General features: G+C 34.2%; 1 protein-coding gene across 4 annotated transcripts in view; it reads left to right on the top strand.

Moving 5' to 3' along the window:
- Positions 1–18,089, top strand: part of LOC150092679 (mediator of RNA polymerase II transcription subunit 25-like) — a 616,627-nt gene that overhangs the window by 39,368 nt on the left and 559,170 nt on the right. For all 4 annotated transcript variants that reach the window (XM_090414304.1, XM_090414306.1, XM_090414307.1 and 1 more), the window contains exons 3-4: positions 13,491–13,536; positions 16,354–16,478. In XM_090414304.1, the coding sequence (XP_090270430.1) occupies positions 13,491–13,536; positions 16,354–16,478 (171 nt within the window). The remainder of the gene's footprint in view (positions 1–13,490; positions 13,537–16,353; positions 16,479–18,089) is intronic.

The following is an 18,089-nucleotide window of genomic DNA, read 5'->3' on the forward strand; positions in this document are numbered from 1 at the left end:
AATACCATCCAATCCCACAGATGTATTGACATTGAGGTTATGCAATAGACTACTCACCTCCACTTCATTAACCACAATTCCCGTATAATCTACTGATTTATTCGTTTCTGCAATGTCACCACCTGGATGATATACTTTTGCAAAGTGCTCGCTCAGTAACTCAACTATCTCAACTGATTCAGTTACCTCCCTACCATCAGCATTCTTTAAAATCAATCTGCCATGTACATTTTTCCTTTTACTTGCTACATATCTAAAAAACTGTTTAGGATTCTCTTTAGCCTGCATGGCCAATGTTCTTTCGTAATCCTTTTTTGCTTTTCTTACCACACTCGTCACCCTTCTGGCCTGCGCTTTATACCGTTCATGTGCCTGCCGGTCACCCTTCTCCTTAAATTCCCTCCATAGTTGTTTCTTTTTTTGCAACTCAAGCTTAATGGTGTTATTCATCCATTTAACCCCTACTTGATTTATTATTCGGACTCTAGGTATACAATTAGCCATTGCTTCATGCAAGCACTTCTTAACTACCTCCCATGCACTATCAACTTCTAGTCCTTGCAGTTGTACATGCCATGGCACTGAACCAATCAAACTCCTAAGCATGTCATACTTTCCAGCCCGATAATTCCACATGTACCCTGTCTTAATTGAAAATTCTACACCTTTAGCCACCTCCCAAGTTAAGACCCTATGATCACTCTCACCGATTGGTGGCAATGTGGTCATATTTGTTACAGCCAAATCCTCAGATGTAATTACTAGGTCAAGCAGTCTCTGATCCCTAGTATTTTCCATTACATGCTGTCGCAGATAGTTATCCCTTAATAACCGCATAAAATTCAGTTCTTTCCTCCCGTGTGTCCTCTCCTCACTCCAATCAATGCGACCATAGTCGAAATCTCCCATAATAATCACCCTCCTTCCACCCATTTCTTCTATTTGCTTGTGCATACTGTCACCACCATCTTTTCCATCACCTGGTCTATAGCAGCACCCAATTGTATATTTAGTTCTGCTAGCCACAATCTCACACCAAATGGCCTCAAATGTGCTCTTTTCTCTATCCTGCAATTCAACTTCTATTCTCCTTGGCTGGACTCATCAGCTATCATCAACAATACTCCTCCCCCCATTTTAATCTCTCTGTCATTCCTGAACACACTATACCCATCACATTCAATCCCACTAGTTATATCATCTACAGTCAGCCATGTTTCACTAATACCTATAACCTGTGGTCTGGAAGTGCCAACCATGGCCAAAAATTCTTCCTTCTTGTTTCTAATACTCCTAGTATTAGTGTACATGAATTTAAGACCCCCATTAGCCCCAACCCTACCTTGATGCCTTATATTAACTATCCCACTCAGATTTGTTGTCCTTATTTGCTCTGGCATATTATATTCATTCTTACATTCAACTGCCTCCATAAGGACTGTATCTCTACTCCCCCCCCCCTAACAAATCTAGTTTCCCTGAATTTGCACATCCACTACATTCAGCAACACTTTCTCAAGTCTTCTTACACCGTATCCATTCAAATGCAAGTCATCCATCTTATATAGATCCTTTCGCCCATCAAACTCACTCCACACATCCATAAATTCCACACCACTTGTCATACATAACCCACGCATAAAGTCATTCGCAATTATAGCCCTCCTTTTAAACATTTCACTGTCATACCGTGGCAAAAGACTCATCATTCTAACTCTCTCACTCTTTTCTTTTGCTACCTCAAACAATTCATTCAGGTCTTCTATCATTTCCATTTTATCTCCTTTCAAATCATTCGTACCTGCCACAACAATCATTTCTTTCACCCTTTCCTTTTGCTGTCTAATAGACGCAGTTACGTCCTTTATGGTCGCACCAGGTTGGTACGATTTTGTCAAATCCTCTACTAACACACCTCGTACTAACGAGTCTCCATACAGCACTCTATCCTTCAATTTGTTCATGTTCACATTCATACGTCTATTTTTCCTGTCATACCTTTTATTATTGGTTGGTTCATTCAGTCTACTTTTGTTCATGCACTCTAGCTGCTGTTTTGCTCTTTCTATCGCACTATTCAACAACGCGATCTCATTCAATGCATCCATCTCATCTTTTTTGTTCTCTGAGAAACCATTTATACTATCATTCACACTTTCTACATTCACACTCTCACAATTTTCATGTACAACCTTGCCGTTTCTTGTCATATCCCTATTTCCTTCATTCTGAAGGTTGACAAAAATATCACACTCACGATCCGAAATACACTTCAATTCCTCATTCTCCCTACATTTTCTACACACATTCAATCCTTTATTATCATTTAACCACACTCTGACCGCACTCTGCAAAGCGTACATTTCACAGCTAGTACACTGACTCATTTCTTTTATGCTACCGTTCTTTGATAACGATGGCGAACTTTCATTACTGGCCGCCATTTTCCTTCGCACAGGTGCCATCCTTATTTGCAACGTGTTTTGTCAAATTATACGTTATAACACACCAAAAATAGACGCACTAAAATACGCAAGGCAAACAAAACAAAACTACACAATATTAAGTAATTTGTATCGATAACTGAAAATGATACTCATCTTATCTGGAGCTTGCACGAACACTACACATTACGAATTCATCTAGCGGCGACTTCCCGACATAGATTATGTTATAAAACACTTTAGTACACTAACCACGCTAATAAAGCTCCAATAATATACCAAAATTACACACTTAAGTCCATTAAATTGAATCCAAAACACCAATAAATCAACAAAAATCACAAATCTCTCAGTAGCTCTCCGATAGCACGTCCGTTCACCAGCTAGCCTCGACACCCAATTAAGGGATAACTATCTGCGACAGGATGTAATGGAAAATATTAGGGGTCAGAGAGTGCTTGACCTAGCAAATATCAGTGACCAATCAGCAAGGAAGTATAAAGAAAATTTTTCCACTGAAATACAAGATCAAGGTAGTCTGTATCCGGTTCTCAAATCTATTACTACTGAATACTTTCTTCGCAAGTTCGTATTGCAGTGTGTAAGTGCTTGTTCTGAAACCGGAGTGCCATGATTTTTTAAAAGTAATAGGAATATAGGATTAAAATCTGATATGAATAAGAGACAATTCACTTTTTTTAATTTTGGTATTAAGAAATCTCTTATTGAAGGGGTTTGTGATGGAAAGGATAGCGAGTCATCCACTTGAAGCCTACAATGATCTCCAGGATGTACAAAAGGAGGGGAAAACTACCAGCACACAGGAGTAAAAGTCTGCATTCACTCGTAAGTATTTATAATAATATTTTAAATATATTTCATGATCAGAATGGGATATGTAAATGAAAATCAGAACAAATTAATTTAATGATGTTTGCCTGAATAAACTACGACATGCTACAACATTTCATTAGTCCAGTAAATTTGTTTGGACCAGGCCCTCGGGGAAAAAAAAAAAATCAGCTAACGCCTTATTCTCGTATATAGGGAGTAGGCGAGGCGACTTTTAAAAAAAAAGAATTCTTCTTACTCTTTTAACTAATTTTATAATTAATATCTGATTTATTTTGAACTGTTTAATTTTTGTTACTGAACATTTTATCAAATCATTCTTATTACAATTGCTTTTACATTATTTGATACGGTTTAGTACTTTTCTTACAAGTATTGTTACAATTCATATTTACTTTTGTGTGTTGCAGTCTTTTTTTACTATTTTGCATTATTCATTTACTTTTATATTATTCGACATTTCTTATTTATAATCTTATTGTTTTTCATACTAAAGTTACCCTTACAACAAAATTCTATTTGTTTTTATTATAGCTCTGACAAATATTGGAATTTGAATGTTATTGAAAAAATACCCCTGGATACTTGTTAAAAGACAGGAACTTTAACACAAGGAGGAGCAAGTACTTCTGCTGACACATCTACTCATATGATTGGAGAAGATATGGAATTGCAAACTGTGGTTTCTTCAAAAGCTAATATTCAAGAACAAGAGTCATCTAAGAACAGACCAAAACTTAAGTACCATGAAAGTTATTTAAATTATGGATTTATGTGTATTGGCAATACACATGCTCCTGATGTTTTATGTAATAAAATACTAGTAAACAGTTCTTTGGCTCCTGCTAAATTTCGTAGGCACTTCAAAACGAAACACACTGATTACAAAGGAAAGATATACATTTTTTTAAGAGACGACGTGACTCACTAGAAAAATCTAAACTTCAAATGGCTACAATTGCTACAACTGAAAATGTAACAGAGGCGTCTTTTCGCATGAGTTACTGCATTGCACTTCATGGTGAAGCTCATACAATTGGTGAGACGCTCATTAAGCCTTGTATGAAAGACATTGTATCATGCATGTTAAACGAGCAGGTTGCTAAAAAAATAGATGCAGTACAATTATCAAATGATACTGTTTCACACCGCATCAAAGATCTTTCTGCTGACATAGAAAAAGAGCTAATTCATCGACTTAGACTGCAGTGAATATTCATTGCAAATGGATGAAACTACAGATGTTGCAGGACTCGCTGTATTACTAGTGTTTGTTCGTTACATATTTGATAAAAGTATTGAAGAAGATTTACTCATGTGTGAATATCTACAAGAAAACACTACTGGAGAAGATATATTCAACTGTATTAATAATTATATTACAAAACAGGAAATCGGTTGGGAGGAGTGTATTGATATTTGTACAGATGGTGCTCAAGTAATCGTAGGAAAGAGGAAGGGAGTTGTAACACGTATCCTGCAAGTAGCTACTGGAGCCACCAAAAGGCATTTTTGTTACTAGTGTTTTGCATAGACAAACACTAGTAACAAAAAGAATTCGTACATATTTAAAAACTATTTTAGATGAAGCCGAAAAATGATCAACTATGTAAAATCTCGACCACTTCAATCCAGATTATTTAAAATTTTGTGCGATGAAATGGTAGTGCACATAATGCACTTTTATTACATACTGAAGTGAGACGGCTATCCAGAGCAAAAGCATTAACAAGGCTTTTTGAACTTCATAGTGAGTTAATGGTCTTCTTGATGTCACATAATTTAGGACAAAATTTTATTGAATTATGAAGAATTTCTTAATGGTTGATGAGTCTTGCGTACGTATCTGGCAGATATTTTTACAAAGTGCAATGAAATTAACTTATCTTTACAAGGAAAGAATATTACAGTTTTTAATACAAGAGATAAAATTGCATCTTTTGATAGGAAGTTGCAATTCTGGATTTCTACAGTTGAACAGAATAATTTTGATTATTTTCCCACCTTGCATGAATTTTTGATTGAAATAGGCAGGATTTTCATATTATGCTGCAACCTAAAGTAAATGAAGAAGTATCTAACGTAATTTTAGAACCCGTGCATGACTTGCAATCAACCCTTTTGCAATATTTTCCAAAATCCAGTGAGGACAATTCCTGGATTCTGAATCCATTTATAGTGACAGCTAAGCCAGCAGGCTTCACCGCAAGTGACTATGCAAATCTAATTGACTTAATTAGTGACTCTGATTTAAAACAAAACTACAAGGAACTGCCAATAAATAATATCTGGACAAGGGTGTCAAATCTAGCTATTTTTGTTTTACTTCCTTTTACAACGACATATTTATGCGAGGCAGGATTTTCATATTATGCTGCAACCAAATCAAAGTCCAGGAACAGATTCGATGCTACACCAAATATGAGAATCCAACTTTCTAATATTGTGCCTGATATCAAAAGAATTTGTAATTCAAAGACCCCAAAACTTCGGTGACATTAAGAACTTAATTTGCACTATACATTTTACTATTTTTATCTGTTTTGTTTTCACTAATTAACATTTGATAATAAATGATTGTTTTTTCTTAACACTTAGATTTACTTATTTATTTTATATTTAACTAACCTACAAAACCAGCACACAGGAGAAAAGTCTGCATTCACTCGTAAGTACTTATAACATTTAAAATTTTTGGTGATCTGAATGGGATATGTCAATGAAAATCAGCACAAATTAATTTAATGATAGTTTAATTGATGTTTAATTAATTATTATTTAATACATTACAAAATAACCCAAGGTGTTCCGTGAACATTTCAGGATTTGTGAAGTGTTCTGTCGTAGAAAAAGTTTGAGAAACCCTGGTCTAGAGTATGGTTTGTCATTGTCCTGACTTGCCATACACATGATCACAGATGTAGTTACCAATTACATATTTGGTTTAATCCTTTATCCAAGTGTAAGCAAACAAAGTTTGCACCTGAAATATTTTCAGGACTATGGCAACTAGTCGTAAAGGTAGCATAAGTTCTGATCGCTATTAGTATCCCATAATGCAAAGCACATATCCTTATAAGTATGTATAATGCTATGCATTATGGAAAGGATCAGTACCCAGAGATCCTTTCCATAATCTCTTCAGTGGGAGCTAGACCCAGAGGTGGTGATACTGAGGTGGAAGTAATGCAAAAGTCATATCACCATGTACCAGTTGCCAAAAGGTATCAACACCTTATTATTAAAATTCTCTGGATTAGAGATAGTTGATGGAAGTTTTTTCACTTGGCTATGCTACCAATTACATATTTGGTTTAATTCTTTATCCAAGACCTGAAAATATTTCAGGTACCAACTTTGTTTGCTTACACTTGGATAAAGGATTAAATCAAATATGTAATTGGTAGCATAGCCAAGTGAAAAAACTTCCATCAACAGATGTAGTTTTATGTTCAAGACTGATATTAACAGATCTAATATCTACCAGTCTGTCCAAAGCAGGCTAAGTTGTGGGCACAAGAACTTTATCCACTTTGGGATGTACAGAGGAAGTTGGTTCTTAGTAAGATGGATGAAAGTTGTTTGTTGGATGCTTGGTTTGAAAGTAGCATGGTGATTGTGTTTTCAAATTTACCCTGGCTATAAAGAATAGGAGTAGTTTTGCTGTGAACTTGTATGTTAATTGGAGGAGAGGTAGAGGACCATGCATTATTCATTGGCTTAAAAAAAAAAAGTACTGAAGGTACCCAACTTCAGTGAGGTCTGTCAGCTGAGCAAATAGCCCTGGCTTTGTGGTGTTTTGAGGATGTTGTGTACTTTTGGGATGGACAATGTTGTGATTGCTTATGTAAGTACTTTCCAGTTTGCAGGTTTCCTATAAACAAAAGGATAATGAAACATTTGGTAGTCAGGTAACTAGTGTGTCTAGTAAGAGGATATACTCATAAGTTTATTTTTCTATAGTGAAGTATATTTTTGTGTGTGTATGTGGGGGTGGGGGCTGTTTAAGTTCACTAAAATGTGTGTAATATGGCCAGATGTGTTTGCCAAACATAGCATAGTCATACTGTTGGTTCATGTGCAGCCATGTTAACTTTTGATTTTCAAGAAATTCTATGTAGAATTTGACTGGTGTGGGTGGGAGAAGAGGGAATCCATTGCATCTCCATGTGGTGTAGTTGTTTTATATTTTTCTTTTCTGTAAGAAATAACCCGAATAAATGGTGTATTTGAATAATTCAAATATCTCAGAAAGGAAATGTGGCTTGATGATACCATTAGTCTTTGTCAATGGTACATTGATAAATGATGAAATGATATCAAAGCTATCTGAGGAGATTTAACATAGTAAGTTTTTCATTTCTTGGTAATTTTCTTTAGGCCATGATGTAACTTTTTTTAATAATTGATACTTTTTTATTTTTTTGATAATTGATAGTTATACAAATATTAAACAAAAATGAGAGTTTGAAAATAAGAACAAAACCTTGGAGACTCATTGACAAAACCTGAAAAAGCATGGATTCAGCCAGCAGGGCATGCTTTTTATATTGATCACATGCACGGAAGGTTGAAGGACCTATAAGCACATCAGTGCCATATGTGGGATGTAGGTGAGCACTCAGAAGTTTATTGACATTTCTTTTGAAGGGTTGTAGTTGTCTGGAAATATTTCTTGTGGTAGGCTGTTTGAGGACAGAAGTAGATGGAATGAAGAGGAAGAAGAAAAGGATTCAGTGTGTTTGCAGTTACATAGTAAGAGGGTGCTGGGCAGCTTGCTGCTCTTGTATTAACAAGTGCAACAGAAAGTGGAGGAATCATGGTTGCCATTTCAGTGTGGGCAATGTCGATTTAAGTACCTGTAGAACAGACAGAGCTGAAACACTCATCTGTGAGATAGAGGTTCAAGTGAATCTGTAAGAGAGGGGATCATCTATGAGCTGAACTGCTCTCTCCTCTGGACGGCATCAAGAACTTTCAGAGAAGTTATAGATGCTTCGCCCTGAACATGTGAACAGTATTCTAAGCAAGGTTGGATTTAGGATTTGTCTGTTAAGGGTTGGTTGGTGTAAAATAGCATCTTGAACAAAAGAGAATGCCTAGTTTTTTGGATGCTGAGAAAGCCATTGATGTGATGTGTTTGTATCAGGAGAGGCCAGAGGTGAATGTTTGTTCATACAGAGAGAGAGATCTTATCTAGTGATTTGTGTATTATTGAGATTAAAGGAATCTGAGCTGAGATTTCTTTTGTGAGAGTAAAGGCAAGACCATGTTTTGGTGGCATTGAATGTTACCAGATTGTCCTCACCCGATTGAAAGATAGTACATAGATCGATGTTTAAGGCATTGGTTGTAGATTATCTTAATGCTTAGGATATCTGCACACTGCATGGTTTGTCAAATGAGTAGGATGAATGGAGAGTACTATCATCTTCAAAGCTGTGGATAGGATTAGTAGTGATGGGATAAATTGTTTATGTACATGAAAGAGGGTAGGTGATAGGTAGATGTGACGAGTAATTTGCAAGGATGAAAAATATCTATCCAGCAGGCCCTGAGATAGTATAGAGGAAAAAGTAAGAAACCTTACTCTTATATACAAGTAGCTAAACAAAAGTCATTGGAAGAATGACAGAAGATAAATATAATGAAAATGTCAGTTCATTATGGAGGCTGTTAAAGAAAAGCTTATAATCTGGATGTTTGGAGTAATTACTTTAAGGGATTGTTAATTGAAACTAGCAAGGATAGGTAGGAAATAGTCAAGAGGAATGCAATCAATATTATATAATAGTACTTGAAGTAGAAAATTCGTGAGAAATTCTTAATGTGGAAAGGCAGCAGATATTTGTTCAGAAATGTACAATCAGGGATAAGAGACAAGGATGCACATCTTCACTGTTATTCATCATCTATATGGATCATATTATGAAAGAAAGTGACATTAAACCTAATATTAGAATCTTACATATTTAAACTTAGCTCTCTGCTTTATGCAGATAATATTGTACTCCTGAACACATCCAATGCAAGTCTCCAAGTTGCATAACAGCAGAACAAATTTAGCATGAAAATCAGCAGGAAAAAGATCAAACTATTTGAAAATAGCAGAAATCGAAAACTTCATCTGCATTTTCAATGGAGGGCCTATAGAACAAGTAAACTATTTCATCTAAATTGAGGTACAGCTTTTAGTGAGTATGGAGAGGGATTATCTATGAGCTGAACTGCTCTCCTCTGGACAGAATCAACAAGTTTTAGATGCTTCACCCGAACATGTGAACAGTATTCTAAGCAAGGGTGGATTTGGGATTTGTATATTAAGGGTTGGTTGGTGTAAAATAGCATCTTGAACAAAAGAGAATGCCTAGTTTTTTTGGATGCTGAGAAAGCTATTTGATTAATAAGCAAATCTAGCATGGTGGTGAGCCAGTTGAATAAATTTATATGGAATAAGAAAGAAATTAACCAAAACATCATACTAGTTTTAAGTTATTATTAGCATTCTATTTTGTGTGAGCAAAGTTAATCTAAGGTGTTAGTATTAAATGGTATGGCCACTTAAATAGGATGAGTAACGAAAGGTTAGCAAAACAGGTATTTGATATCAAGATGGCAGGAAAGAGACCCAGAAGAAGACCCAGGTCTGGGTGGATTGATTCAGTCAGTAGTGCCTTAGAAGAATGAAATATTAAATATGACAGTACAGGAATACCTTGTATAGCGTGGTTTTGAACAACGTAGGTTTTGGTTTAACACGTTTTTTATTATTACACTTATCATTATTACACTAACATGGTCAATGCTGACCGGCGACTCCGAGGTGCCACAAGTGACAGTCGAGAGCCACGTTTATGCAGTAGTTATTCGATTGGCTCTCATGTAGACACATTCTTTCCCCATGGCATTTTATTATTTATGTTAATATTAGTATTTAATATTTTTTTATTATTTAAGCATGAGTGAAAAGAGACAAAACAAAGAAGACACTGTTGGAGCAACAAAAAAACACAAGTGGTTGACATTAGAGAAAAACCTTAAAATTATAAAATGTCACTAGAATGGCGCTTCATTTGCTAAAATAGCACGTGAGAATTCATTGAATGAGTCATCTGTACGAACAATTATTCAGAGCAAAGAAAAGATTAAACAACATGGAATGAGCACTGCTTCTTATATGTCAAAAGTGATCATGAGAAATCGATCTTCTACAATGGAAAATATGGAACGCCTTCTAATGATCTGGATTGAAGATTGTAATCAGAAAAAGATTCCTTTGAGTCAAATGATAATCCAGGCAAAAGCAAGAAGTCTATATGACAAAATAAAAGAAAATGAAAGCGAAAATGAAGGAGGTACAACCAGTGAAACTTTTATAACAAGTCGCGAGTGGTTCTACAATTTCAAAAAGCATATGGGACTCCATAACGTAAGAATCCAAGGTGAAAGCGCAAGTGCTGACACTAAAACTGCAGAATTATTTCCCAATGAATCGAAGGAGTTTATTGAGAAGGAATGCTACACAGATGATCAAATTTTTAATGCTGACGAGACTGGCTTGTTCTGGAAAAGAATGCCATCGCGCACATTTCTAGCAGAGAAGGAAAAAACAAAGCTAGGTATAAAGTGCCAAAAGACCGATTGACCTTTTACTAGGAGGTAATGCATCAGGTGATTTAAAATTGAAGTCACTGTTAGTGTACAGAGTGGAAAACCCAAGAGCTCTTAAGGGCTTTACAAAGAACAATTTACCTGTTCGTTGGCGTTTGAATAAAAAAAAGCGTGGGTGACTCGTTCAATTTTCGAAGACTGGTTTAAAACTTGTTTTTGCCCTGAAGTTAAAAGCTATTGTAAAAAGAATGATATTCCTTTCAAAATTTTGCTTTTATTACACAATGCGCCAGGCCATCCAACTCTATTGACTGACTTAGATGAAAATGTCAAGATTCATTTTTTCCTCCAAACACATCAGTTCTGCAACCGATGGATCAAGGCGTTATCTCCACTTTCAAGGCTTGCTATTTAAGATGAACTTTTGCTCAAGCTATTAAAGCTGCAGCAGAAGAAGATTCTTGGACTTTAAGTGAATTTTGGAAGAAATTTAACATAAAAGATACCATTCAAGATATTTGTGGATCTTGGCAAGAGGTGACTCAAAGCAACATGAGAACCATATGGCATAATATCTTGCTGCATTGTTCAAAGGACTTTGTTGCCTTTGCAACACAGAAAGAGGAAATCTCAACAGAAATTGTGCAGATGGGCAAAGATCTTGGTTTTACAAGTTTAGATTGTAACAATGTGAACGAATGTATTGATTCTTATTTAAATGATCTGGATGATGAAACCCTTTTGGAGTTAGAACAACAACGAGCCTATGAAGCAGAAGAAGACGAAGATGACTCCACTGATGTCATGGTTGAAGAATTTTCCTTTGCTGACCTTTCAACTTTTGTGAGAAAAATTGACGAAGCTTCTGACTTTCTCATAAATGCCGACCCGAATTTGGAAAGAAGCATCAAAGTGAGACAAAGTCTCAATAATGCCATCAAATGCTACAGAGATCTAGCACTTGAAGAGACAAAGAAGACAAGGATTGTTCAACGAACACTAAAAGACTACTTTAGTAAAAAGTAAATTACTGTATGCTAAAATTGAAGCAATATTTGTTTTGTTTTCAACAAATTTTATATCAGTTTAAAAGGATTTTATTTGTTATTTAGTTAATAAAATAACATTTTTTTTTCATTTTTAAACATTTTTATTATCCTAAATTTTTGTAATAAACAAATTAAATTGAAAACTTTATAAATAGACCTCGAACAACGCGGTTTTGTATAGTGCGGACGCTTTTTGGAATCAATTAACCGCACTATACAAGGTATTTCTGTATTGGAGTGCTGACAAATAATAGACTAATTTGGAGGAAAATTATTGATAGCAGATTAATAATAATCTAAACTTAATCGTGTTATGCTGTCATAGAAGCCTGAACATCCCTGATACATTTCAGTTAATTGATGATAATGAATTACTGTGGAATTTCCTTGCAACATGTTCCAGGTATGATTTGTGCAGAAGAGAAACTTGGGGAAGAGCAAACTAAGTTGGGTTATACCCCATAGGCAAATATTCAAGAAATCATCTTTTTTTTTTTTTTTTTTTTTTTTTTTTTTTTAATGACTGTCCTCAAAAGCACTCCATCTTCATATTGTGTGTGTTGGGGAGGGAAAAAAATTTTTTTTTTTAAATTTTATTTATTTTGTTAATTAATCCAGACCCCAAACATGGGACATTTTCAAGCCATCTCAGGCATACACAAAATTGAACAGTGGTCTCACACCAAGCAGTGAAATGCCTTTCTCTCACCTAAAAATAACAAGAATCTATATTTAAGTTCTGTAGATCTGGAAAATGCATACAAGAAGGTTCCAAGAGGAAAGTTGTTCTCAGAATACTATAGTTACATGAAGTAAACGTGACATTATACAAAGCAATGCATTATCTAAGTCAATAGTTAAAATTAATGGGGATAAAAAATGGTGTGATGTAAAAGTATTTGTGAGACAAGGATACACACTATGAAGTCTTGACTTTATAAAGATAATGTTATATTTCCACATAAATCCAGTATGTCTTCAACTCTGTTGAACTAAATTGAATAAGTCCTGTAACAAATGTATGAAAATCAGTAATTAAAGAACGAAAACCATGAAAGTAGACTGAACATAGAATACATCAATTGCATTCCCAATAACTTAACAGGACAAGTAAAACACTTGAGATATTTTAGGTACAATTTTTTAGTGAAGATCAAATTCGGAAATAGATAATAGACTAAGCATAGTCAGTATGATGGAGAGTTAGATGAATACATTTATATGGTACAAGAGAGAAATTAGCCAAACTAGTGTGCATGTTCAAACCAGTTTTAACTTATGATTCTGAGAGTCGATTGTTGGAAGTACCTTAGATGGCCAAAATAAAAGCTATGACAATATTTTGTTTCTTGTAAGTAAGCCTAATTTATAGGAAAATTGTTGATAGTAATTACATAAATTTAATTATGTTGTACTCTTGTGTATACTGTTTTCTGGTACAATCAGAAATTTCATGAGATTGGTAATGTTGATTTTTTTTTTCTAAAATTTTAACATTTCATTATAATTGTTGGTGATATTTTAAATGTTTCAGATATTTTAATGGTGCTCCTGCTGATGAAAGAGATTGTGGTTGTGATGTAAGTACTAAATTTTGTTATTATTAGATTAGACTAATCATCAAATGATAATTTCAGCATGTTTTTTAAAGAAATGTGCTCTGGAACTGACCATGCCATTAACTTAGTTGTTTAACAAAAATATTGCATCAGTAAAGGTTCCTGGTTTTGATTGATTTGATTTTTTTTTTATGGTGCAAAGACATCAAAGGTCATACTGCACCAGGACACAGTCACAGCAGTACATATGGTAATTGGTTAGTAGGACAATCGCAAACATCCATGCCCTTGGCAAGATTCAAACCCGTAGCTTCTTGACTGGAGACGCTAACTACTCGGCCAACCAGGCTGGCAAAGGTTCCTGGATAGTTGAAGGAGGATAGGATAGTACCATTGCATAAGGATGGTGGTAGAATGGAGGTATCAAACTATAGGCCTATTTATATTTTTTCTGTAGTTAAGATTTTGGAGAAATTGGTACAAACTCATATATAGAATTGGGCAGATGAGGGCAATATTACTTATGCAGTCTTGCATGGATTTGTTAAAGGGTACTCTTATTTAGTAATCTGGTTACCATTTACAATAGAGTAACAAGAGCAGTGGATGAGGGTAATGCATATGCTCATTTTTAAAATTTTTAAATTTATTTATTTTTTGATTTTGCAAATGCATTTGACAGGGTGCCACATGACAAATTGGTTTTTTAAGTTGCAACATGTCTGTTTGGTTATGAAGTTAGTGGATTGGATTGATAACTGGCTTTCTGATATCAGTTGTATATTGGGGAGCAGTATCATAGAGTAGGAGGGTCACAAGTGGAGTTGCATAGGGTTCAGTACTGGAATCATTACTCTTCAATGTGTATGTCAGTGATATTGTCATGGGACTGCAGGGAGATATTTGACATGCTGCTCTGTTCTGTGTTTTGGTGCCATTTTTAAAACCTATATTAACTTAATAATATATCTTAAAATATGTTAGTAAATGTACTAAATACAATAAAATGAATAAAAATCACAATAATATGTTTCCTGAAGAATATAATCTATCTTCAAATTCAATTTTTTTCTTTCACAGTTATACGATGAGCAGTCTTCATTATAATAAATTATGAAGACAACTGCCATGTTAGAGTAATGACTTCAATTTAATATAAACCAAAATAATTACATGGCATTTCAAACTTTATATCCAGTCATCATCTGAACTGTACATATTTACAAAAATGTAACCTATATTACAATACACATAATATACTAAAGTAACACTGACCTCTGATGGGAAAAACCCTACTACATAGAATCCTGTTATCTGTTTGGCTAGAGATTACTAGCAGGCAAAATATAAAATAATTTCAGTTCTGTATGAAATAAAAGCTGAAATTATTGCTTAGTCCTAAAGTGAGAGTTTGCTGGAGAACTCAAAATTAAAGCAGTGTGTGTTGAATTGTGTGCATCCATATTTTAAGGATTTTTATGAACCATCCTAATCTCAACAATTATTGTTGGCTTTAAAAATCCATAGAATATGGATGGCACACATTCAACTCATATACTCTCTATTTTAAGTTCTTCACCAAACACTTCAGGACTCTAAACAATGATTTCAACTCTTCTTTCATATATTGACCACCATCAGTGCTGTTTTTGTTTTAATTTATTTGTTAGTAATCTCTAGCAATAAAGATAACAGGACTCTCGCTTTGACATAGTATACTAGAAGAACATAGTAGAACAAATTATGATTTTAGCAAGAATTTGCGACCACTTCAGAATTGATATTCTCTTAATTAATGAGACACATTAATGGCCCCGCGACAACCCTAAACTTATAATAAATTTTTTAATAAGTTTTTGTTAATGAAGTATATTGCAATGTAGCTTGTCTCGTTGTGTGTGTGTAAATCCTGGTGTCATAACCTTTATATATATATATATATATAAATAAAAACCTGGTGTCATTACCTTTATATCAAAGTCTAGAATAATATACAATATATTTCAGACCTTGATATGAAGGTTGAAATGTCAAGTAATAATATTGGTTTATATTCAGTCGAGATTATTACTCTAACATTGTACTTGTCTCCATAAATTATAATAATGAATTCAAATTCAATACTAACAAGTTCCCTTTTTTCTCCATGACTTTCTGCTCATCCGTGGTACCAAATGTATGCTTTAGGTTGAAAAACCTGTCATAAGATTACCATTTTAAAAAAATACAGTAGTATTCATAAAATCACACATCTCATTATTTGTGATACTTATTGCATCAGACTTTTATTATATGTAATTTATAAATGTATACATCTGTAAATTTTGTAATTGTATTGAAATTTAATATGAGAAAAAAATCATAAAATGTGATATACTATAAATTCATTTTCAAAGTGATGTATCTTTTAATGTTAAATTACTTGAATGTACTTTTTTCCTCGCGACTGGTACATAAATCACTTATCTTGACAGTACACCCCTACAGTAATGTTTAACACACGCACAGAAATTGACTATCTATATTTTATATTCAAGTTCAAAGCAATGAATGTCATAACACCTTGTTCTCAGAATTTGTTTTGAGCCTGTTGGTGTTAAAATCATGCTTGTTTTGCATTGAAACTTGGTGCATGGATTTTGTGTTGTGCACATCATCAGTTTTACTAATGTAAGTGAAATTAATTAAATTCATAAAGTAAGAAATAAATGAAGAGGAAGCATACCACAAATTGTTTTTGGAAAATGACATTATCTTCATTTCATTAGAATTCATAGCTTCAACTGTATTTATTTGAACAATTTAATATAACTGACATCAGTAATGTGTATTTTATAGCACAACAGTACTATGTATGCTCTTGTTGTCTTCATGGCTGCAGATTGTGCTCCAGAGCCTGCTGCTACTTGCTATGCCCCTACTACAAGTACATTCAAATTACTATCTTGGTTTGAAAGGGTTATGTAAGTAGTAATTTATGCTTAGTTTTTTTTTTTGTCAACCCTATATTTTATTATTTTCCTTGTGTACAAATGATATGATTTTAGTTCACATAGTTTTTATTAATGAAGTTATGGGGTATAAGTAGTTTTTTAAAGAAACACATAATAAACTATAAAATTGCTCTTATAGTTGATTCACCCATTTCAACGTTCTTGTCTTATCTTTGCTCTGGACTCTCCTTGTTTACTTTCTTTATTATTTCAAGTGTTTCTTCCAATGAGATTACTTTTCCAATCATTTTCACACTTCCACTTTTTTGCTCACTAATTCTTTTACTCATGATGAAAGGTTGGAAAATGGCTGATGTTGACATTCCAGGTGAAGTTCCCCCCCCCCCCCCCAAGTCTCATCCTCTTCCTTATATATTTCATCCCTACCCAAAGTGTTTCAGGAATGCACTTGTTGATGCAGATAACCAGATTCTTGTGGTTGATGGATCGTCTAGCAGAATTTAGATAGCTGTGGCATTCTTTTAAAAAATACTCATCCTTGTGTTTCAAAAATTTCCCTTTCTCGTTGCTTTGTGTATATTCAAAATTTTATGTATGCGTGTGTTCAGTAAATCACTAAGGCATACATCATAATAAAGCACCTATAGCACATTGGTGCTTTGGGTGTGTTTATAGACAAATGGTTAAGATGAAAGAAGCAATCTTGGAACAACTGATGGTTGTAGTGCCTGGGAATGCTACATATGGAAGACTGTTCTAGAGGATTGATGCAGACACAACAAAAGAGGGAGATGAGAAGTTGGTTCAGTAGGTTGGAAACAGCAGGGTTATGAATGAATGTTGACATGCATCTACAGAGAAGAGATTGGAAGAATGATGGAATCCAGTTCAGCAGAAAGGCATTTGTGAAGATCAAAATATCTATAAAAGTAGCATAAGATATAAACAAAATGTATGTGAGAAAGTGACTGAAGTGAGTCTGCGAGAGAGGAGTCGGTTAATTTAATTGCCTTATTCTGAATAAGAGAGAAATTTTTAGAGAGGTTTTTTTGGTATCTGTACCACTGTACCAGACTTTTTATATACTTTTTATTGCTTTAATTACTTGAGGAGGTATTTAAAAATATTTATTAATATTTTCCAGAGTAGATTTATGTTCAAGTTATCATATGCTTTCTCATAGTCAATCAATAAGACAGTGGGCAAGTTAAATATTTTCTTTTATTCTATGATCTGTTGTGAAAGAGGCATCTGTGCATCCTCTCCCTCTTCTAAAACCACACTGTTCTTCTTCTAAATAATTTTCTGTGTATTTAATTAGTCCATTCTTTAAGATATTTGCATATAGTTTAGATGCTGTTATTAAAAGAGTAATGCCTCTGTAATTTCCACATTTGTCCTTGGAATCTTTTTGTGAATATTACTACAGCAATCCCCCCGATTAGTGCGCCTAATGCGTTCTTTAAAACAGGTGCATTAATCGAAAACGCACTAATCAAATATAACAACCTATGGGAAAAAGTATAATTCGTTCCTCAAATTTCTTTTTTTACCCTTGATTTTTTTTATAAAAGAATTAGGGTATTTCTCAGGACCTAGTTAAAGGAAAACTATGAAGCT

This window comes from Typopeltis vanoorti, chromosome 25 (genome assembly GCF_054136105.1).
Source record: "Typopeltis vanoorti isolate ZY-2024b chromosome 25, IOZ_Tvanoo_1.0, whole genome shotgun sequence".
Taxonomy (NCBI): Eukaryota; Metazoa; Arthropoda; class Arachnida; order Uropygi; family Thelyphonidae; genus Typopeltis; species Typopeltis vanoorti.